Source organism: Ylistrum balloti, unplaced genomic scaffold (genome assembly GCF_031769215.1).
Source record: "Ylistrum balloti isolate Yb309-2 unplaced genomic scaffold, AGI_CSIRO_Ybal_v1 Utg369802, whole genome shotgun sequence".
In the NCBI taxonomy this organism is placed as follows: domain Eukaryota; kingdom Metazoa; phylum Mollusca; class Bivalvia; order Pectinida; family Pectinidae; genus Ylistrum; species Ylistrum balloti.
In genome coordinates, this window is record NW_026781979.1 from 1623665 (window position 1) to 1650463 (window position 26799).

Below are 26799 nucleotides of genomic sequence, written 5' to 3' on the forward strand. Positions count from 1 at the left end.
AAAAAATTCCACAAAAACACAAGAATATCTTTATAATCTCTGTAAAACCTTTCCACAAATTAATACCAATCACAATCACTTTAAAACCCCTAATATCCCTGCAAATCTACAATGACTACCCTCAGAATGCCTCTTCAACTCTGCAATATCTCCATAACTATTGCAATTCCATAAAATCTCAACATCCACTACTAATCCGAAAAACAATATAACCCCATAATACCCATGTAACCCTACAATGCCTCACCAACTATTGCAACCCCAAAGTACCCATGTAACCCTACAATGCCTCACCAACTATTACAACCCCACAATATCCATGTAACCCTGCAATGCCTCACCAACTATTACAACCCCACAATATCCATGTAACCCTACAATGCCTCACCAACTATTACAACCCCACAATATCCATGTAACCCTGCAATGCCTCACCAACTATTACAACCCCACAATATCCATGTAACCCTGCAATGCCTCACCAACTATTACAACCCCACAATATCCATGTAACCCTACAATGCCTCACCAACTATTACAACCCCACAATATCCATGTAACCCTGCAATGCCTCACCAACTATTACAACCCCACAATATCCATGCAACCCTGCAATGCCTCACCAACTATTACAACCCCACAATATCCATGTAACCCTACAATGCCTCACCAACTATTACAACCCCACAATATCCATGTAACCCTACAATGCCTCACCAACTATTACAACCCCACAATATCCATGTAACCCTACACTGCGTCACCAACTATTACAACCCCACAATATCCATGTAACCCTACACTGCGTCACCAACTATTACAATACCTACAGAAACGACCACAAAATCCACAATGATTTAAGAACCCTACAATATACCCTTAAGACCTCTGTAGAAGCTCTTCACAAATCACAATGACTTCGCAACCCCACCTCATTCCCGAAACTCTACAGTGTCTACCCACTATTGCAACTCCAAAATTACCTCCACAAACGACTACAACTCGACAATAACACTACATGACTTCAATAGAACTTGTCCACAAACGACCACAAATTCACAATAACAATGCAATATTTCACACAACTCCTCGACTTAAATATCTTTCCAAAACTACTATATCTTCACTTTTTCTCTAAACATGTCCGGACATTATGAACCTGGGCATTTACAAATAGCTATGCAATTCAGTATTAAGCTGGTACATGTTTCCAACAGGACGATCACAACTCGACAGGCGATTATGGAGGGTTCCTTTGCCTGTTCGAATTTAGATATGCTGAAGACACGTCTCTGCTTTAGAATGACATATACCAAATGAGTATTTGGTGGCTGCGACCTGCTCAAGCCGTCGCTGTGGAAGCTGGTGTAGGAGAGAAGGCAGGAGAAGCCATTAACCGAGTGCGATCGATCGTCTCCTCTCTTGTTTCCAAAATACTAAGTAAATTTTACACCTATAAAATGTGTTTCCTTCGCAAGTCAAGCTAGATCGGTCTCGCTACAGTCATTCATCGCGTTGGTTTGTTGCTGTGGAGGTAAAGACGGCGCTACTGAAATGTAGGCCTGGCCATGACTAAACGAATTACGTCAATAATTATCTATCTCGCATCGATGAAAACCAGATAAGGAGTTAAATACATTTGCAGGTCGTAGCTGTTTTCGAAACAATGCGATATCTAACAATAATACACAACCACAACAAATCCTGCCGTGTCATCAGAACATCCTGATACACCAAACTATCATTAATCTCTTCCATCATATCAACGTTTCTATACACGTGAATGATCAACCTTTTCAAATTAATCATGTTTCCCCATGTCATCCAGATTTTAAAACGAAAACTGCGGCATCATAATAGACTAAGTCTACAATGTCACCACCTTAGTATCATATCAATTCCACGTGCACCATTTTGCTCACATATACCAACATTTTAATCACTTACACAAACATGTTATGTGTACATACAATTTATATTCCCACATTTAACAGTATGTTATCAACCTATACCATCATGTTACCCACCTATACCATTATGTTATCAACCTATACCATCATGTTATCAAGCTGTACCATTATGTTATCAACCTATACCATCATGTTATCAACCTATACCATTATGTTATCAACCTATACCATTCTGTTGTCAACCTATACCATTCTGTTGTCAACCTACCAACCTATACCATTATGTTATCAACCTATACCATCATGTTATCAAGCTATACCATTATGTTATCAACCTATACCATCATGTTATCAACCTATACCATTATGTTATCAACCTATACCATTCTGTTGTCAACCTACCAACCTATACCATTATGTTATCAACCTATACCATCATGTTACCAACCTATACCATCATGTTATCAACTATACCATTCTGTTATCAGCCTATACCATCATGTTATCAACCTATACCATTCTGTTGTCAACCTACCAACCTATACCATTATGTTATCAACCTATACCATCATGTTATCAACCTATACCATTATGTTATCAACCTATACCATTCTGTTGTCAACCTACCAACCTATATCATTATGTTATCAACCTATACCATCATGTTATCAACCTATACCATTATGTTATCAACCTATACCATTCCGTTGTCAACCTATACCATCATGTTACCAACCTATACCATTATGTTATCAACCTATACCATTCTGTTATCAGCCTATACCATCATGTTATCAACCTATACCATTATGTTATCGCCTATACCATCATGTTATCAACCTATACCATCATGTTACCAACCTATACCATCATGTTATCAACTATACCATTCTGTTATCAGCCTATACCATCATGTTATCAACCTATACCATTCTGTTGTCAACCTACCAACCTATACCATTATGTTATCAACCTATGCCATCATGTTATCAACCTATACCATCATGTTATCAACCTATACAATTCTGTTGTCAACCTACCAACCTATACCATTATGTTATCAACCTATACCATCATGTTATCAACCTATACCATTATGTTATCAACCTATACCATTCTGTTGTCAACCTACCAAACTATACCATTCTGTTACCAACCTATACCATCATGTTATCAACCTATACCATTATGTTATCAACCTATACCATTCCGTTGTCAACCTATACCATCATGTTACCAACCTATACCATTATGTTATCAACCTATACCATTCTGTTATCAGCCTATACCATCATGTTATCAACCTATACCATTATGTTATCGCCTATACCATCATGTTATCAACCTATACCATCATGTTACCAACCTATACCATCATGTTATCAACTATACCATTCTGTTATCAGCCTATACCATCATGTTATCAACCTATACCATTCTGTTGTCAACCTACCAACCTATACCATTATGTTATCAACCTATGCCATCATGTTATCAACCTATACCATCATGTTATCAACCTATACAATTCTGTTGTCAACCTACCAACCTATACCATTATGTTATCAACCTATACCATCATGTTATCAACCTATACCATTATGTTATCAACCTATACCATTCTGTTGTCAACCTACCAAACTATACCATTCTGTTACCAACCTATACCATTCTTTTACCAACATTTACCATTCTGTTACCAACCTATACCATTCTGTTGTCAACCTACCAACCTATACCATTCTGTTACCAACCTATACCATTCTGCTGTCAACCTACCAACCTATACCATTATGTTATCAACTATAAACATTATGTTATCAACCTATCCATTTAAATTTTACCCAACACCCACGAGTTACAAACCTTCTTGTAACCCTCCTATAACACCATATTCTCCAACTATACCACTTATCAGCCACCTATAAGACAATGTTATTCACCTATACCACTACGTTACCTACATTTACCACCATGATACCAACCTACAATATATTAGTCAGTAACACCGCCATGTTACCCATAAACATCACCATGTTACCCACCTAAACAACAAAGCTAATCACCATTTTTACCATGTCACTAGCCTATTTCACAATGTTGTCTAGATATAATACCATGTTCCCCTCTTATATCAGGTTACCAACCTATATTGCCTTGTTACCCACATCTACTTTGATGTTACCCACCTATACTATTATGATGCCAATAAATGCCGTCATGTTGCCCACAACTACCACTATGTTACCCACATCTTCTATGTTGTTACACACCTCAGCCATCATGTTACCCATCTTTACCACAATATTCACCACCCTGTACAAAGTACCGACGGACAAATCTGAGCACCAGCTGATTGTTACTATAACTGATGTAAAGAAAGACTGCCTGCTAGTGATCGCCTGACCAACTATCGATCATCACCTTGTTGTCGTCGCCTCGATGAACACAATTGATATGATTACAGAGATAGCTAATGATTTGTAAATGTTTAATTTGATAATGAAGGAAGGCAATGGTTATAAGAAAGCTCGGTAGCTAACTGAATTAAGAGGATTGACATGATTAGTTATTACATAATGGGCCTGTCAGAGAAATTGGAGCAACGACGAGCAAGAAACAATCATAGAACGTGCACGGTCATCAATGGCGAGCAGGGAACAACTACAGAACGTACACGGTCATCAATGGCGAGCAGGGAACAACTACAGAACGTACACGGTCATCAATGGCGAGCAGGGAACAACTACAGAACGTACACGGTCATCAATGGCGAGCAGGGAACAACTACACAACGTGCACGGTCATCAATGGCGAGCAGGGAACAACTACAGAACGTATACGGTCATCAATGGCGAGCACGGAACAACTATAGAACGTACACGGTCATCAATGGCGAGCAGGGAACAACTACAGAACGTACACGGTCATCAATGGCGAGCAGGGAACAACTACACAACGTACACGGTCATCAATGGCGAGCAGGGAACAACTACAGAACGTACACGGTCATCAATGGCGAGCACGGAACAACTATAGAACGTACACGGTCATCAATGGCGAGCAGGGAACAACTACAGAACGTACACGGTCATCAATGGTACGTTGGGGGACAACAACTTCAGAACGTACATGGTTATCAATGGTACGCAAGGTGGGCAACAACTTCAGAACGTATATGGTTATCAACTGCCAGAAGGAAAATACAAATACGGAATGTACATGGTTGTCAATGGTGGATGGTAAATAACAATGGCGAGAATGGCTGGACAACTATGTTTACAAGACTGAATGGGAGAAAGCATGTATATGGACTGAAAACGACAGACTTAGTGATGAACAAATATGCATGTTTTCACATGTATACACATGCAACGAATTCATATGCATTTGAGTAGAGAGAAAGGATGAATTGGCGAATAGTGGAAGGCGTGAATGAGCGACACGTGTACACAAGGGTGTTTACGTGTTTAAACAGGTAACGATCGTCGGAAATTGACTGAAAGACAAATGTACATGATAGTGTTGAACAAGATGCAAACAGGAACACGAGCGTGCAGAAATAGGGTGAAAGGAGGAAAGGAGAACGAATCAAGTTCGCAGGGAGAAGGGTGACATTTGTGTACAAGAAAGCTATGAACAAGAACAACTTATTCAGCTTGTGCTTGTAATGGATCGTACTCCGCTAAACCTGGTCGATAACGACCAAATATGGAAACTTGAGAGAAACCTCACAGACAAGCGAAGGTGAGCGGAAATGTCAAAGGCAACGTTAGGCCGTAGAATAGTTATATTGGACCGCGAAGGCAGATAGCAAATCTAACTAGCTTTGAACATTTTTCTCTTCGCAAAATAATCGAGCGTCTTGTCGTTTTTAGTATCAATCTTAAAGAAAGCCCATGCTTTTCTCAACTTAATCATAATTTGGCGATATAATTAGGCGGCTCAGCAGCGATCTCCGTCAGAGCCGCTGGATTACAAGATAGCTCTATTAATCGTCAACGAAAAGTGGTTTAAGTGTGTACGAGATTCATTTGTCTTGTAATATTTCAGTATTAAGCGGCGACGATGCCGAGCTAAGTGCCCGTGGAATACTCCCACAATACCCTTACTTTTACCGAGTCAATTATTTTTAGTCACTATTCTTAAGAAGTATTCCAAATGTTAATTATGATAAAGAAATAATTTGAAAAATGTAATAATTGTGAAATGATAACAGTAACGTTCACTCATTTAAGCAAAATAAAACAAAAACAACAGCATTAAAAGAGGTGTAGCGATCTATATCATATTTCTGGGGAAAAACGAAAAATGGAAACGTGTTGAGGTCAACAAAAAGATTAAATGCCAGATATTTAATATCGTTCACTACCCACGTCACGATACCCCCAATTACAGCTACTGGTGACACCATCACCACGCACAAGCTAATGAATTCCACAACATTGTAAAAACAGCACATCATTGCCGATGACACGCTTACGTAATGTTGAGCTATTAAGTGACCCATGCGTCTTCCTTGCGCATCCCCTTTTGTTCACAGACAGCGATTAAATTAGATTATTAGCTCATAAGGATAGTACGTTTGGGACATCGATAAACGTCACTACAGTCCTAAATTGCCAGTATCTGGCTTCAGATTTTGAATATTAAGCCTGCTGATGCCTCCAAATCCAAGTTGCTCTCCCCTGGCACACATATGTAGTGGGCGTGTATGATAGGGAGGCGGCTAGGCGACCAGGCTGACAGCAGCATATAGGATGCCTATCAAATTAGTGATGTCTTTCGTACAAATCACACTGAAATGTAAATGTCAGATTTTACTTTCTTCTTTGCCTGTGTCAGTGACCACCCTATTGTGTACCTCCATCAATGTCGTATAGGGTTCCATTATAGTTTAGATTTTATCTAATCACATTCTACTGGTGTCCCCAGATTAACCTTTCCGGCCAACAATACCTACAAGAGCATACCAACTGCATCCATCACAGATCTATATCGCTACGGTATATTTACCATTTCTGGAACTTCATCTCACAGAACAACAACATCCTTCGTACTGATATTGACCTTAGATTTTATAATTTTAGTGGCGGATCCAGGAATTATTTTTTCTCGTTAAGAGTCAGTGGAAACATGTTCTGGGACCTCGTTTACCAAATAAATTCGATCCGTGACTGTTTTGAAACGAAAATGAACGAGATCGAAATGTTTACGTAAACACGTATCGAATGGTGTGGCTGACCATGCCTTAACGGACCGAAGGCTATAACAAACAACCTCTCCGCACCATCACGTGATTGATGGATTTCATTCGACAGTTACATATATTTTCTGAGAACATAGACGGGCCTTTAAGATACAATATATTCTAGAAAGCCTAGCTGAGCGATGATTGTGCTGATTGGAGGTCGAAGGAGTGGAGGTGAGGAATTAAAAATAAACAAAATGTAGGTTTTAGACAGGAGAGAATTGCATGTAGTATTATATGGAAAATGTGTTTATTTATATTCATTAACATTTCTCAGCAATGTGTTTTTTCTTGAGATAATGAATTTTCAGTCAAGGGAAAAAAACTCAACCTCACAAAATACACCCGTATTCATACACAAATGTTTATCTTCAGGTTGGTGATAGAAAGTACAAACGAAAATACATCACCTAAACAGTACGATTTGCTTACTAAAATAACATCATTCATCCGTATTTAACTACTTAATTGATTTGTATTACATTTAAGTTCCAAGGTCATCGATCATATTCTTTCAAAGCTATTATTGGAAAACATCTATGTTAAAGCTATTGAGCTATTGAATAGCCACAATATTCAAGCGAAGATTATTTATGGAGCAAACAAATTAAGGATACTAAAATCAATATGAATGTCTATATATTAATTCCACTGATATGATAACTTGACAACGTCACACAAAGCGTTTTTGGTAACAACAGCAAGAGGCAAAAAGGATCTATATCGACCATATGCTTCTATTAAAGTTTTTCATGTGAACATAATTATTCTAAATACATAGAGAAGAGAAGGAATGTGAAAGAGGTAACATCTACGACAGGTAGACGTAATGAACAGTTTAACTTCCTTACTTGTCACTTGGAATAACGTAGATTTTGGTGTTTGGTTTTTCATTTTTTCTTTATATGGTGAGAATCCCACCTGACTAAATACATTGCATATAAAAGGTCTAGGACCGGACTAGTTATCTTCTTTGAGTTAATAATGTAAAAGGACAATCATATAAGTATGTTAAGTATGTCTAAAACGGGGAGATGCTGTAATGAGTCTATTTCTGTTGGGCAAAGGTAATCTTGTCCAGCCATAATCACACTAACTACATCAGCGACGAATTGGTAAAATAAAACTTACTTATTGTAGAAATGGTTCCCAGAATTGTGTATTAAACAGCAGAGGTCAAATGTTCGATAGAAATTAATAAATATTGCAGGTGAGACGAATATTGTGCAAAAAAAGTGAATAGAACATTTATATAAAAATTAGAATTAAATACGGCTGAGCAATTCTAGGACTCGGTGAAGGGACCTAACTGATCAGAAACTAAGAGGCGATTAAGGACAATACATATTGGTCAAAGCAGACGTGAAAAACTAGATAGGAGAAGAACACAACATCAAATTTTTTAAAATCTTATATTTTGTAAAATTGAATAATTTCTAAACAACGTCTAGTACATGTGAATATAAACACTTGACCGGAAGATAAAGGTTGCGCAAGCGTAAACAAACCTCAGAAGACCGCAGGTCACTAAGTAACATGTCTACACTGGTGTCTAGCTATTACCTAAGAGACAGTCTTTAGCTGCTGTCACCACTGTGGCTATGAAAGCTAAGGCTTCCACACAGCTTCACCTAGTTTGGCTTGGCATTACACGACAGCAATGGAAGGAAGTGCGACACCTAGAGATGAGGTCCAGACAGAGGTTTGCATGTACATGTATAAGTTTGCCATGTCATGTCAGAACGCGGGAGACTGACCGCTGCTACCGTCGTAATAACAGGAGAGTCATACACCGATATCAATTTGTCACGACGTTTGGCTGTGGTCACAGTGTTCTAGCAGAGCGGTATGTCAGAGGGTAACATTACACAGCGGTGGCCATGTCAGGCATCTTACGTGTTGTTGCCAGCTACATGTTGAATTAGTTATAAAACGGGAGTAAGTTAGTGCTGGCATGATTTTAAACATCGACTCCTATGGACCAGTCTAATGGCGGTCCTCATACTATACAAGTTTTTATACATTGTAGCTTAAAAGAATCTAGATAATAAACCGAGCTGAATATCACTTATTCCAGTTAAGCCGTCTGCAGTCCTCCTTCCCCGAAATTTCTCATATAAATCTGCTGTCTTAACACTATAATAACAACATGCCGTGTAGAATAACCACTCGCAATTAAATCGATGCACGGTTGGAAAATAGTCTTGGCTCTAATAAAAAAAATACATGTACAATATTCCAACATCACACCCAGTCGTATGCATTACGTAATATCAATACATAATGTCGTGTGCAGAACTTCATCATGACTAAGCTGTGTGTGTAATACGTCATCAAAAGTGACTACTATGCAATGCGATAACAGAAAAATGGGCGGTGTGTAGTAACTCATCAACAGATTTTTATAACAATAGAGATGCCTAACACAGTGAACCGTGTTATGCCATTACAATTAGAAGTATTTTTGCCCTGGAACTTTCCAAGGTTGAATAAAGTATATTATTGATAGGTATCGGATTCCATGATTCTCATTTCAAACATGATTCAGCAAACGAGACTTCATCATTTCAGGTGAGCTAAAAAGGAAAATTTTAGACGATTTTTAAAATTTTTATAGGGAATGAAGACGAACTATTTTTTCAAATATGACAGGAAACGTGTTTTCAGTGCTATGTTTTGTGGTGATATTGGCAGTTTCAGCAATAAAGTGTTTTCTGAATGTAACAACAGTCGATATAACTGCAGGCAACCTACTTTAAACTTCTATGAAGGTTTTCCAGAAGGGCACCTTGTTATAGTCATACCGGCTATAAACATACATTCAGAAAATACTTTATGATCTGTATTTACGTGTATATTCCAATACATCTTAGGACATATTAATTAGGTCATAAACAAGATTCAAGCATCAAGAAGAAATCGGGAAACCCCACTTATTATGACTGTGGTGCCTACATCTTAATATCACACCGTTGTGCGTATCAAGACTTAATAAAGTGTCCACTGACACTTAATATTATACCATGGCAAATACTAGCCATGCACGTCAACGCTTTATATCACATCTAGCATGTACCTGGACCGAGTAAAATATTGAGTTAAATATTCACCGACGCTTAATATCACACCGTGATGCGAATCATGTCCGAGTAAAATGTCCACTAACGCTTAATATCACATCATGACGTGTACCACAACTGAATGATATAATAGCCCACTCTTAATATCACACATTGCACGTACCGATACCAATTGAAATATCCACCAACGCTTAATATCACATCGTGTTTATTACTATCGTCATGATGTTTTACATTTCATCGGTATAGATCAAATCAGCTTCTATCAACTGCTGTGAGCGTCCTTGTTCAATTGACCGAAAGTAACATAATTGCTAATACAGATTTCCCCGCTTCTTAGCGTCAACGCCACAAGTTCTGCAAGACCACCGGCAAACAGGTTGCTTCAGAAGTAAAATGTCCACTAACGCTTAATATCACATCATGACGTGTACCACAACTGAATGATATAATAGCCCACTCTTAATATCACACATTGCACGTACCGATACCAATTGAAATATCCACCAACGCTTAATATCACATCGTGTTTATTACTATCGTCATGATGTTTTACATTTCATCGGTATAGATCAAATCAGCTTCTATCAACTGCTGTGAGCGTCCTTGTTCAATTGACCGAAAGTAACATAATTGCTAATACAGATTTCCCCGCTTCTTAGCGTCAACGCCACAAGTTCTGCAAGACCACCGGCAAACAGGTTGCTTCAGAAGCAATTGACGCAGAAATGATAAGGCAAAGCTAATTGATTAAAAATCAATAAATCAAATTGTATGCTGTCTCCAAAGTAAAGTTATCTAATATCAGAGTTGCTCTTACAAGAGTCCTCTGTGTTAATCACAAAACGTATAAGGACGTATAAGGACAGTCAGTACATGGTTGAGATTGGAAACGTATTCCGTACTCGCCTTAGGTTACAGACTGTAAACTGATTAAAGAGGTGTTCGTGATGTCCTATGATTTGTCGTACTTTGCAAACCGTCACTTGTTTCCGACCAACGCTATCATACGCAATACCATAACCGGTTCTGATTACAGATTAGAGTGGGCGATAAGCAGGACGGAAGTGGGTAAGGAGAGCGGAAGTTGGGAATCCATCGCCTATACACACAATGTCTGCCAGGCGTCTTTAATGGGAGACAAAGAAGGGTGGCCGAATCATCTCAGTATAATGTATATTATTAAAAGGATATGGGAGATCGGAGTATAGGGTCGGATAGGAAGCATAAAGCTTGTTTTACATCATATCAGGATAATTTCATGCATGAAGTACCCGACCTGAGACTAAAATGTTTGTGATATCGAGGTCTCAATAAAAATGTCAACTATAAATTTGTTTCAGAACAACGTCGGATTAAAGGTAGTACTACTAGGAAACAGTAGAGGAAGGTATCCTATTTTCATGTTTTCCACACACGCGCCCAAAGTTCGATTCCTATCCGGACGTGAAAACGTATTATGTAACCGAGTATATTGGTTTTTTTCAAGTACTCCGATCGATGTAAACATTTGTACCCTTCTAGTCCTGTCAATTAGTTCCTGATTCACCTCCCAAAAAACGAAAACATAATTCAATTATACAAAAAAAAGTTACATGTGCAACAGAGCAAGACTAAAATACATTTCCAATATCACTTTCTGTACAACATACCATGCTTCAATGACGACGCAGAGAAATGGTATGTCATAATACGTTTTTTTTTTCTAATTAAAAACCGAATTCATTCTTGAGAAACAACTTTGTAGGACACTTGGCTAGTGGTTAAAGGTACTCTCCAATGAGAGGTATAAGGGCATCCTTTCGGGGTTTCATCCAAAATACGTTTCTAACACGCCTTTCTTCACAATCCCTTTGTGAACAGACCCGCATATCACAAATGTAAAAGCTAAATTAAATAACAGGCTTGCTCGGTTCTTAGTATCGGTTTCATAAATTTAAATCTACCTATCTATTCAAAACTTCGTCCTTGTTTTTTCTTAAAACGAAACGTTACTGATAAATTAATCTGAATATTGCGCTAAAAAGATTACTGCAAAGGTGATGATAAATGATTGCAAACGATAGTCGTGCTTGGCACCGCTCCAAAAATCTTTAATTCATCCGTGTACGAACCTATTGTAAGCGTTTGAGTACCCCCTTAAGTCAAGCAAACCTGTTGTAAGCATCTTAGTACCGTATACATGAATACAAACTTAGATCATACGAATCCTGATGTGAGTACCTCTGCTCTGACTTAGTTCATTCTTTTTCATTAGTTTCGCTTTACAGTTACAAAGAAATGCGGATAATTATACAAGTCAAAAAGAACCGTAGTCAGAGGAAAAACTATAACGCCGAGAAATGTTAGACTCTCAGAAAAAAGGAAACAATTCTTGCCAGAAAATCAGAGAAAAATACACCCAATGGTGGTACAAATAAACACAATGGTGGCACAGATAAACGAAATGGTGACACAAAAAAAAACACAATGTTGGTACAAATAAACACAATGATGGCACAAATAAACACAATGATGGTACAAATAAACACAATGTTGGCACAAATAAACACAATGTTGGCACAAATAAACACAATGGTGGCACAAATAAGTTCAATGGTGGCACAAATAAACACAATGGTGGCGCAAAAAAAGCACAATGTTGGCACAAATAAACACAATGATGGCACAAATAAACACAGTGGTGGCACAAATAAGTTCAATGGTGGCACAAATAAACACAATGGTGGCAAAAATAAACACAATGGTGGCACAAATAAACACAATGGTGGCAAAAATAAACACAATGGTGGCACAAAAAAGCACAATGTTGGTACAAATAAACACAATGATGGCACAAATAAACACAATGATGGCATAAATAAACACAATGGTGGCACAAATAAGTTCAATGCTGGCACAAATAAACACAATGGTGGCAAAAATAAACACAATGGTGGCACAAATAAACACAATGATGGCACAAATAAACACAGTGGTGGCACAAATAAGTTCAATGGTGGTACAAATAAACACAATGGTGGCAAAAATAAACACAATGATGGCACAAATAAACACAATGATGGTACAAATAAACACAATGATGGCACAAATAAACACAATGGTGGCACAAATAAGTTCAATGCTGGCACAAATAAACACAATGGTGGCACAAATAAACACAATGGTGGCAAAAATAAACACAATGGTGGCACAAATAAACACAATGGTGGTACAAATAAACCCAGTGGTGGCACAAATAAACACAATTATGGCACAAAAAAACACAATGGTGGCACAAATAAGTTCAATGGTGGCACAAATAAGTTCAATGCTGGCACAAATAAACACAATGGTGGCACAAATAAACACAATGGTGGCACAAATAAATACAATGGTGGCACAAATAAACACAATGGTGGCACAAAAAAACACAATGGTGGCACAAATAAACCCAATGTTCCACCACCCAAACGTCGTCGAATCATGGTGATCGAGAGCGACAGCGACTCGGAATAGGAGATCGTGTGACGTCACGCCTTGAATTTATGAATGGAATTCCTTTGGCTATGGTGACGTCATGTCAACGTCACAGTATTTTGAAAAAAATGTTAAAACAGTAAAAAGATACATTGATATATTTCTTAAAATGATCAAATATGTGATTTTGATGATAAAACTATATGTTGAATTATAAAAATCCGTTCCCTGTTGATTTCTTTGAAGTATTTAACGGAACAATTTCTTTTCGCGGATGTTTACTTACACATACTATATAATCACACAGAGATCATTTTTTTTTTTTTTTCATCTGCTAATAATTATTCATCCTGCAATATACCGAAAAATGGTTTGAAATTTGACAGCAAACTAAAAGTTTGCAAAATATGGGTATGATCGTTAAGATTATCCAGTTCGTTTTTTATCAAAACCTCGGATTAAAAAAATGAAAAAAATGAAAATAATGGTCGACCGACTGTCCTTTTCCCAAAATTTTGGTAAAGATATGAGAGAAAAAGACTCTTTCATTATGTGTGTATGTAGGATAGGGATATTCCACCCTCGGAGTTACAAAATATGGTAAAACCCTCGGCAGAGCCTCCGGTTTCACCATATTTTGTGACCCTCGGGTGGAATATCCCTATCCTACATACACGCATATAAAAGAGTCTTATATTCTTGGTTCCTTCTTTCACTTTCTAAAACTTGTGACTAGTATTATCTGTTGATGGGCAACATTAGAAACTTTCACTGTTCACTAACTTTCAGCTGTTTAGTAAATATAATTAACGTATTTTGTATGATATTTCATGTAATTGCTAGGTAATCCAGATTCCAATGATGGGGTAGGGCGACTTGTCGGTAGGGATAGACCCAACCACTCTCGCACTTCTCCCACCATCGACTCTGAGCAGTTCATGTTTCATTTCACTTTTCCAATATCTAGATATCCTGTTTGTTATTTACCAGTATTATTTTCAGTGTCTCGTAAATCAAATTATCATTTTTCCTGTGTTTTTATTATCTTAACTATGATGTAAAATACGCGTAACACATTAATGAAATGTTTTCTACAATTATTCTATGGTTGTACTTGATTTTATTTAATATTACATCGACATATAACAAGACATTGCTGTTATCAATGGCGATACACATACACGTCTACCGTCGGCTATCGGGGAAAATTTATCTCTTCGCAACTGAACCGATTTTACAAATATCAGCATGAAACTTGGTACAAGGATGTAGTTACTACATCTTTACCCATGTGCTGTATAATATACTACACAGTACTATTACCTTACTAAATATACTATCACAGTACTAGACCTGTACTATATACTATCCAGTATATCTACCTGTACTTATGTATAAGTATATACACATGTACATCACCTGTATAAATATAGTTCACAGTACTAGATCTACCTGTACTAATATATACTATCACAGTACTAGGTCTACCTGTACTTATACTATCACAGTACTGATACTATCACAGTACTAAATATACTATCACAGTACTAGATCTACCTGTGTAAATATACTATCACAGTACATATAAATATACTATCACAGTACTAGATCTATCTATATACTATCTGTACTAAATATACTATCACAGTACTAAAGTATACTATCACAGTACTAAATATACCTGTACTAAATATACTATCACAGTACTATCACAATAGATCTACCTGTACTAAATACTATCACAGTAAGTACTAAATATACTATCACAGTACTAGATCTACCTACCTGTACTAAATATACTATCACATACTAGATCTACCTGTACTAAATATACTATCACAGTACTAGATCTACCTGTACTAAATATACTATCACAGTACTAGACCTTCCTGTACTAAATATACTATCACAGTACTAAATATACTATCACAGTACTAGATCTACCTGTACTAAATATACTATCACAGTACTAGATCTACCTGTACTAAATATACTATCACAGTACTAGATCTACCTGTACTAAATATACTATCACAGTACTATCTACCTGTACTAAATATACTATCACATCTACCTGTACTAAATATACTATCACAGTACTAGATCTACCTGTACTAAATATACTATCACAGTACTAGATCTACCTGTACTAAATATACTATCACAGTACTAGATCTACCTGTACTAAATATACTATCACAGTACTAGATCTACCTGTACTAAATATACTATCACAGTACTAGATATACTATCACAGTACTAGACCTACCTGTACTAAATATACTATCACAGTACTAGACCTACCTGTACTAAATATACTATCACAGTACTAAATATACTATCACAGTACTAGATCTACCTGTACTAAATATACTATCTAAATATACTATCACAGTACTAGATCTACCTGTACTAAATATATTATAACAGTACTAGATCTACCTGTACTAAATATACTATCACAGTACTAAATATACAATCACAGTACTAGATCTACCTGTACTAAACATATACTATCACAGTACTAGATCTACCTGTACTAAATATACTATCACAGTACTAGATCTACCTGTACTAAATATACTATCACAGTACTAGATCTACCTGTACTAAATATACTATCACAGTACTAGACCTACCTGTACTAGATATACTATCACAGTACTAGACCTATCTGTACTAAATATACTATCACAGTACTAAATATACTATCACTACCTGTACTAAATATACTATATCACTACCTGTACTAAATATACTATCACAGTACTAGACCTTCCTGTACTAAAAATACTATCACAGTACTAAATATACTAACACAGTACTAGATCTACCTGTACTAAATATACTATCACAGTACTAGATCTACCTGTACTAAATATACTATCACAGTACTAGATCTACCTGTACTAAATATACTATCACAGTACTAAATATACTACCTGTACTAAATATACTATCACAGTACTAGATCTACCTGTACTAAATATACTATCACAGTACTAGATCTACCTGTACTAAATATACTATATACTATCACAGTACTATCACTGACAGTACTATCTAGTACTAAATATACTATCACAGTACTAGATCTACCTGTACTAAATATACTATCACAGTACTAGATCTACCTGTACTAAATATACTATCACAGTACTAGATCTACCTGTACTAAATATACTATCACAGTACTAGATCTACCTGTACTAAATATACTATCACAGTACTAGATCTACCTGTACTATACTATCACAGTACTAGATCTACCTGTACTAAATATACTATACAGTACTAGATCTACCTGTACTAAATATACTATCACAGTACTAGATCTACCTGTACTAAATATACTATCACAGTACTAGATCTACCTGTACTAAATATACTATCACAGTACTAGACCTACCTGTACTAAATATACTATCACAGTACTAGACCTTCCTGTACTAAATATACTATCACAGTACTAAATATACTATCACAGTACTAAATATACTAAGTACTAGATCTACCTACCTGTACTAAATATACTATCACAGTACTAGAGCTACCTGTACTCAATATACTATCACAGTACTAGATCTACCTGTACTAAATATAATATATCACAGTACTAGATCTACCTGTACTAAATATACTATCACAGTACTAGACTAGATCTACCTGTACTAAATATACTATCACAGTACTAAATATACTATCACAGTACTAGATACTATCACTGTACTAAATATACTAGTACACTACCTGTACTAAATATACTATCACAGTACTAGATCTACCTGTACTAAATATACTATCACAGTACTAGATCTACCTGTACTAAATATGCTATCACAGTACTAAATATACTATCACAGTGCTAAATATACTATCACAGTACTAAATATACTATCACAGTACTAGACCTACCTGTACTAAATATACTATCACAGTACTAAATATACTATCACAATACTAAATATACTATCACAGTACTAGACCTATCACAGTACTAAATATACTATCACAGTACTAAATATACTATCACAGTACTAAATATACTATCACAGTACTAAATATACTATCACAGTACTAAATATACTATCACAGTACTAGATCTACCTGTACTAAATATACTATCACAGTACTAGACCTACCTGTACTAAATATACTATCACAGTACTAAATATACTATCACAGTACTAAATATACTATCACAGTACTAGATCTACCTGTACTAAATATACTATCACAGTACTAGATCTACCTGTACTAAATATACTATCACAGTACTAGATCTACCTGTACTAAATATACTATCACAGTACACAGTACTAAATATACTATCACAGTACTAGATCTACCTGTACTAAATATACTATCACAGTACTAGATCTACCTGTACTAAATATACTATCACAGTACTAGACCTACCTGTACTAAATATACTATCACAGTACTAGATCTACCTGTACTAAATATACTATCACAGTACTAGATCTACCTGTACTAAATATACTATCACAGTACTAGATCTACCTGTACTAAATATACTATCACAGTACTAGATCTACCTGTACTAAATACTATCACAGTATCACAGTACTAAATATACTACACAGTACTAAATATACTATCACAGTACTAGATCTACCTGTACTAAATATACTATCACAGTACTAAATATACTATCACAGTACTAGATCTACCTGTACTAAATATACTATCACAGTACTAGATCTACCTGTACTAAATATACTATCACAGTACTAGACCTTCCTGTACTAAATATACTATCACAGTACTAGATCTACCTGTACTAAATATACTATCACAGTACTAAATATACTATCACAGTACTAGATACTACCTGTACTAAATATACTATCACAGTACACAGTACTAAATATACTACCTGTACTAAATATATATACAGTACTAGACACCTGTACTAAATATACTATCACAGTACTAGATCTACCTGTACTAAATATACTATCACAGTACTAGACCTTCCTGTACTAAATATACTATCACAGTACGAAATATACTAACACAGTACTAGATCTACCTGTACTAAATATACTATCACAGTACTAGATATACTATCACAGTACTAGACCTACCTGTACTAAATATACTATCACAGTACTAAATATACTATCACAGTACTAGATCTACCTGTACTAAATATACTATCACAGTACTAGATATACTATCACAGTACTAGACCTACCTGTACTAAATATACTATCACAGTACTAGACCTACCTGTACTACTAGATCTACCTGTACTAAATATACTATCACAGTACTAGATCTACCTGTACTAAATATACTATCACAGTACTGTATACTACCAGTACTAAATATAGTACTAGTGTACTAAATATACTATCAAGTACTAGATCTACTGTACAGTAAATATACTATCACAGTACTAGATCTACCTGTACTAAATATACTATCACAGTACTACTACACTGTACTAAATATACTATCACAGTACTAGATCTACCTGTACTAAATATACTATCACTAGATCTACCTGTACTAAATATACTATACTAGATCTACCTGTACTAAATATACTATCACCTACCTGTACTATCAATATACTATCACAGTACTAGTATCTAAGTACTAAATATACTATCACAGTACTAGATCTACCTGTACTAATCAAATTCATATCTCACAGACTCTTGTTTATAGCTTGTGCCAGATTTGTATTTATAAAGCCTAGATATTGTGTACAACATACCAGACGTCATGACTACCGTCGTACAACATATGGGCGCCATGAATGGCGCCATTAGGCGCCAACAAACATGTACATTGTAACTAATGGGCGCAATGACTTAGGTCGAACGGCAAACCAGGCGCCAGGAGTGGTGTTGCCCGATGTACAATATAATTAATGACTGAGCGCCGTGACTATTGTAGTACAACATATCTAATGGGCGCTATGACTGAGCGCCGTGACTAATGTAGTACGACATATCTAATGGGCGCTATGACTGATCGCCGTGACTAGTGTAGTACAACATATAATGAGCGCCGTGACTAATGACTGAGCGCCGTGACTACTAGTGTAGTACAACATATCTAATGGGCGCTATGACTGAGCGCCGTGACTAGTGTAGTACAACATAGCTAATGGGCGCTATGACTGAGCGCCGTGACTAGTGTAGTACAACATATATCTAATGGGCGACATATCTAATTGACTGTAACAAATGAGTACGACATATCCGTGACTAGTGTAGTACAACATATCTAATGGGCGCTATATCTAACTGAGATCGCCGTGACTAGTGTAGTACAACATATCTAATGGGCGCTATGACTGAGCGCCGTGACTAGTGTAGTACAACATATCTAATGGGCGCTATGACTGAGCGCCGTGACTAGTGTAGTACAACATATCTAATGGGCGCTATGACTGAGCGCCGTAACAAATGTAGTACGACATATCTAATGGGCGCTATGACTGAGCGCCGTGACTAGTGTAGTACAGGTGTGGGATCGCACAACGCTATACGATGTGCGATATATGAACGGTGTACGCACGGCGTCTGCACGATTTATGCACGTTGTGCGCGCGATAGAAAAACTGGACGAAATTAGCTATCGCACACCTGTGCTCACGATGTGCGGTTCGACCGCACAAATGTGTGATTCTGCCATGGTTGATAGAAATTTAGAAATGACTTTTAGATAAGTGTAGGATAGGGTTTATCTATTTTCTAAATATATAAGAGTACAACTAAGTATATTTCCTTATCAAACAATACATCTAACAGGCTAAACACGTGTAGATCTATCAGATACAGACTGACTAGTTATATTGACTCGTAATTAAAGTGTGCTGTTTACAGACACTCATAAATTATACATGTATATATAAACATGACATGGATGGGTTTTTTTTGTCTCGGCAACGAACCATCTAAAGTATCACGCAATTTCTGAATTACTTTCATTTTTTGCTATCATTTAGTAAACACAAAATATGTACTCAGGTAATTTTTAAGTGTTGTGTTTGAAATACGGGGATTCTAACCTATATTTTGCATAAACCCGTAAAAAGGTAATTCGCTACTCTCTATGTTGCGAAACTATAAACATGTATGATAGAAAGGTTATTTACATGAAATGCAGAGCTCGGTGTTATTTCGAAATCTGTCGAGTAAAAAATGACCTTTATAACCACCAATCAGCTTTTAATACGCCTATGGTAGCTATCTAGTCATAACTACACGAGTTTTCAGTTTAATCTTCAATCATTCATATAGATCAAACATTGTTACCAAACCGCTCAATATATGCAATCCAATCCCACAGTTGGGCTTTAGATAATCTAGAATGCACGTTTTTGGCGCGTTGTGAGTTACCACAACTGTACAACATACTGCGCATCTTGACTGGTGTAGTTAGACAGACTTTTGGGCGCCATGACTGGTGCTGTATAAATAACTAATTGGCGCCATGACTGAGGTCGTACAACTAACTAAGCACCATGACTGGTGTAGAACAACATATTGGGCGCCATGACTGAAGTCGTACAACTAACTAAGCACCATGACTGGTGTAAAACAACATATTGGGCGCCATGACTGAGGTCGTACAACTAACTGGGCGCCATGACTGGTGTTGTATAAATAACTGATTGGCGCCATGACTGAGGTCGTACAACTAACTAAGCACCATGACTGGTGTAGAACAACATATTGGGCGCCATGACTGAAGTCGTACAACTAACTAAGCACCATGACTGGTGTAAAACAACATATTGGGCGCCATGACTGAGGTCGTACAACTAACTGGGCGCCATGACTGGTGTTGTATAAATAACTGATTGGCGCCATGACTGAGGTCGTACAACTAACTAAGCACCATGACTGGTGTAGAACAACATATTGGGCGCCATGACTGAAGTCGTACAACTAACTAAGCACCATGACTGGTGTAAAACAACATATTGGGCGCCATGACTGAGGTCGTACAACTAACTGGGCGCCATGACTGGTGTTGTATAAATAACTGATTGGCGCCATGACTGAGGTCGTACAACTAACTATGCACCATGACTAGTGTAGAACAACATATTGGGCGCCATGACTGAGGTCGTACAACTAACTATGCACCATGATTGGTGTAGAACAACATATTGGGCGCCATGACTGAGGTCGTACAACTAACTTTGCACCATGATTGGTGTAGAATCAACATATTGGGCGCCATGACTTGTGAAATTCAAACTAAATAAAGGGTTCGATGACTGCATAGTAAATCATATAAAGGTAGTCATGATTGACGTCTCACAGAATACTGGGCGCCATGCTCAAGACGTTTTAACATAAGGATGACATGACGTCACGGCGTGACATTTGGACCTCGTGCGACACGGCTTGCGTCATGCAAAATACCTGTCGTCTTACGGTATGACGGTCATAATTTTTGTTCATTTTACTACATGTACAACTTACATGTCGCCAGAGCTATGTCACACAACTTCCTCGTCACCAGAGCTATGTCACACATCTAACTGGTCACCAGAGTTACTGTCCCACGACTTCCTCGTCACCACTGTCACACATCTAACTGGTCACCGGAGTTACTGTCACACGACTTCCTCGTCACCAGAGCTATGTCACACATCTAACTGGTCACCAGAGTTACTGTCACACGACTTCCTCGTCACCAGAGCTATGTCACACATCTAACTGGTCACCAGAGTTACTGTCACACGACTTCCTCGTCACCAGAGTTACTGTCACACATCTAACTGGTCACCAGAGTTACTGTCACACGACTTCCTCGTCACCAGAGTTACTGTCACACATCTAACAGCTAACTGGTCACCAGAGTTACTGTCACACGACTTCCTCGTCACCAGAGTTACTGTCACACATCTAACTGGTCACCAGAGTTACTGTCACATGACTTCCTCGTCACCAGAGTTACTGTCACACATCTAACTGGTCACCAGAGTTACTGTCACACGACTTCCTCGTCACCAGAGTTACTGTCACACAACTTCCTCGTCACCAGAGTTACTGTCACACGACTTCCTCGTCACCAGAGTTATTGTCACACGACTTCCTCGTCACCAGAGTTACTGTCACACATCTAACTGGTCACCAGAGTTACTGTCACACGACTTCCTCGTCACCAGAGTTATTGTCACACTTCCTCTTCAGAGTTACTGTCACACGACTTCGTCACCAGAGTTACTGTCACACATCTACCTGGTCACCAGAGTTACTGTCACACGACTTCCTCGTCACCAGAGTTACTGTCACACATCTAACTGGTCACCAGAGTTACTGTCACACGACTTCCTCGTCACCAGAGCTATGTCACACATCTAACTGGTCACCAGAGCTAGTTACTGTCACACGACTTCCTCGTCACCAGCTATGTCACACATCTAACTGGTACTGTCACACGACTTCCTCGTCACCAGAGTTACTGTCACACATCTAACTGGTCACCAGAGTTACTGTCACACGACTTCCTCGTCACCAGAGCTACTGTCACACAACTTCCTCGTCACCAGAGCTACTGTCACACATCTAACTGGTCACCGGAGTTACTGTCACACGAGTTACTGTCACACATCTAACTGGTCACCAGACATGTCACACATCTACTCACCAGAGTTACTGGTCCTCGTCACCAGAGTTACCAGAGTTACTGTCACACATCTAACTGGTCACCAGAGTTACTGTCACTTCCTCGTCACCAGAGTTACTGTCACACATCTAACTGGTCACCAGAGTTACTGTCACACGACTTCCTCGTCACCAGAGTTACTGTCACACATCTAACTGGTCACCAGAGTTACTGTCACACGACTTCCTCGTCACCAGAGTTACTGTCACACATCTAACTGGTCACCAGAGTTACTGTCACACATCTCACACAAGTCACGTTACTGTCACACACACTGGTCACCAGAGTTACTGTCACACGATCACCAGACATGTCACACATCTAACGTCACAGAGCTATGTCACACATTTGGACCTAACTGGTCACCAGAGCTATGTCACACACATGGCAGAGTTACTGTGCGTCACCAGAGCTATGTCACACATCTAATACCAGAGTTACTGTCACACGACTTCTCGTCACCAGAGTTACTGTCACACATCTAACTGGTCACCAGTTATGTCACACATCTAACTGGTCACCAGAGCTACTGTCACACGACTTCCTCGTCACCAGAGCTACTGTCACACATCTAACTGGTCACCGGAGTTACTGTCACACGACTTCCTCGTCACCAGAGTTACTGTCACACGACTTCCTCGTCACCAGAGCTACTGTCACACAACTTACTGGTCGTAATGTTATTCCTTCTGTTTAGATACCGTGAGTTGTCCTGATTCTCAGCGTCCGGATTATCGCGATTTTACCATACAGTTTATCCCTCGCATAAACACTTTTGGTGCTATTACATACACATATAACGTTAATGACATCGGCAATGCGTCCTTGTAACAAGTTGTATTTGCCATCGTCGGTTTGAGTGTACTTCGAGGATGAGATATATCCGCACACGACTCTGACAGACTCAGATATACATTTTCGATTTTGTGGCGTCAAAATTCACGTTATACATCTATAATGTGTTTGGTCGTTTGCAATTAAATAAGATTTAATTAACTTGGTGTAGTTTATTCCAGGTTACGAAAGTGATCCCTGTGTAGACAAGGTGGGCAATGTGTCTTCTAATTGTTATTTAAATCAATAAGGAATTCCGGTAAAATGATTTTAAAATAATGAAATACGAAAGGCGACCAACATCCAATAATATCCCGAGTATATTACTGATAAATTGTCAGGGAGGTAAAGCGGCCCGTTCCCGAGAAGTGCGCGTGTGTGACCGCCAGCGCCGCGTCTCTGTCCGAGGTCCAGCAGTCCGAGGCTCTGTTTTCACGCCACGGATGGTGGCACATGAATCTTAACCCGACAATAATTCCTCGGAACAGACTTCAATCAAAAGGGATGAGGGTCCAGTCTGTGGGTTCCCAGAAGTAATTTGATTTATCAGCCTTCCTATGACAGACTTGTCTCTGGTCAGCCCCTTGGTTTGAACGCTGTCTGTCTACAGACCAAACTCGACAGGAAATTAAACGTCAGATTTAATAACAAAGCAATGGTTTATGTATAAAAGTGAGGGTTTCCCTTACAAATAAGTAACAATCTGCATATATGTATATGTAATAGTACACACCACGTCGATCACGTGACAAGACAATCTATGCGTTGCAGTCACGTTCATATACAAATTCTGGTGTTATTCCAAACTCTTTAGTGAAATGTAACCACATCTATCTCTTATTATTCATATATATTTTCAAATTATTTTATACAATTATGCATATCTGACGAGGCACACTGTAGATTCCATAAAGCAATTTTCTAGATAGACTTAAATGGCTCACAAACGCTGCGTTTCAATATCGCGATAGACTCAATTATCTACATTCCACCTATCGGAATATCTCTCTGCGGTCCAGGTGGAAGGGTGTATGTTTAAATTATAAACAATTATGTAAACGTGTCTCCTTATTAATCAGAACTGGTGAAAGATGATACCACTGGATATATCATAATTATTTTGTATTGGGTATCTCCCGAATGTTTCTGCAGTAGAAGGGTGCCTGAAGTTGATTTTGTGTTGTATAGCATCGCTGTAATTAGACTTGGTGAACAAGGATATCTCTCGTTTGTTTGGAATAGCAGGATTTCGCATCCTTAAAGTTTAATATGATAACCTAGTAAGTGTTGGTTAATATAGAATTGTTGACGTCAACAGTTATTTCTTAATCGCTTGTCGATATACTGGGTCAAAACAGTATTGCATGCAAACATTTTCTATAAGATTTCCAAACCGTACTAAATGTAAACACAGTACAATAAAAAGATGTAGGGAAAAGCAGATACTTACATAATGTGACCAGACATTGAGTGTGAGCACTTGATCTCGTTCGTTAAGGTCCATGATTTGTATAAGTTGTAATCCGAATTTCACGTTTACAGAATCAGAATAATTCAGCACTGGTCGACTATATAGAGATCGAACGGAGTTGATACGTAGTAGGTACTTGATGAGGCGGTCTTCCTCTGAAAATACCTCTGGGAAGTGGTGGCGGTGCTGGTGGGTACCTGCAATATACAAAATAAGGTCAAGGTCAATAGGGTAAAGATATAACACAGGTTCAAGGTCACCATGGTTAACATATAAATCAGGACCAAGACCAGCAGAGTAAGGACACCACACAATATCAAGGTCACAAGGGTAAAGGTACATTACACGAGGTCAAAGTCACTAGGACGAATAACATCATCACTAGTTACTTGTATTCTATAACAGAATATATGTATAACTCTTAACGTCAAGGTCATCTTGGTGACACGTGTAGGCTGTAGCTGTCTGTAATTTATGAATTAAGGTCATGCAGGAGTATTGACAATCGGTATTGTAATTGATTCAAGGTTAATCTCGGAGAGAGTTGGTCTTGTCACCACACCATAATGTTAAAAGCTATATGCATACAATAATTCTGTTGCCGTCTGTACGATGTAGTATCGGTACATGTATTAATTGAGCAGATTGAGGGGGACAGGGTCATTGATCACACATGTAGCATTAGTATCAATGAGATTAACCATGGTTCATCTTGGCGCCGTGGGAAGATAGAAAGCAATATGATTAATGACAAGACAAGGAAGTCCATTTTCAGCATTTTCCGTATCAAGGAAGCAATAACACAATATTGTAAACGGTCTGAAAATCATATCACTTCGATTCGATCTAATCACAAATGGCTTTTAAAGAGAAACCATCCCATACATCTGAGGCGTAATGGTTCATGGGATTTTTTTTCAATATAATTCGAATCATAATGGAGGAGTGGATCGCATATTAACTACTTGTGTACATATAAGCATATATATTTTGAAGTTAACTAGAATTGCCGAAAATCAGTTTTTAAGATAATATACATGTTATGAGTATTATCATCATATTTTCTTTGCGTCCAAAGAAGTTGATTCTGCGAAAAAGAAACGCATACCAGCGTGACAGCATGTTTTA

General features: G+C 37.8%; 1 protein-coding gene across 6 annotated transcripts in view; it reads right to left on the reverse strand.

Moving 5' to 3' along the window:
* LOC132544559 (neuronal acetylcholine receptor subunit alpha-10-like) overlaps positions 1-26799 on the reverse strand; it is a 201414-nt gene that overhangs the window by 42663 nt on the left and 131952 nt on the right. For all 6 annotated transcript variants that reach the window (XM_060208173.1, XM_060208174.1, XM_060208175.1 and 3 more), the window contains one exon: positions 25651-25868. In XM_060208173.1, coding sequence (XP_060064156.1) covers positions 25651-25868 — 218 coding nt within the window. The remainder of the gene's footprint in view (positions 1-25650; positions 25869-26799) is intronic.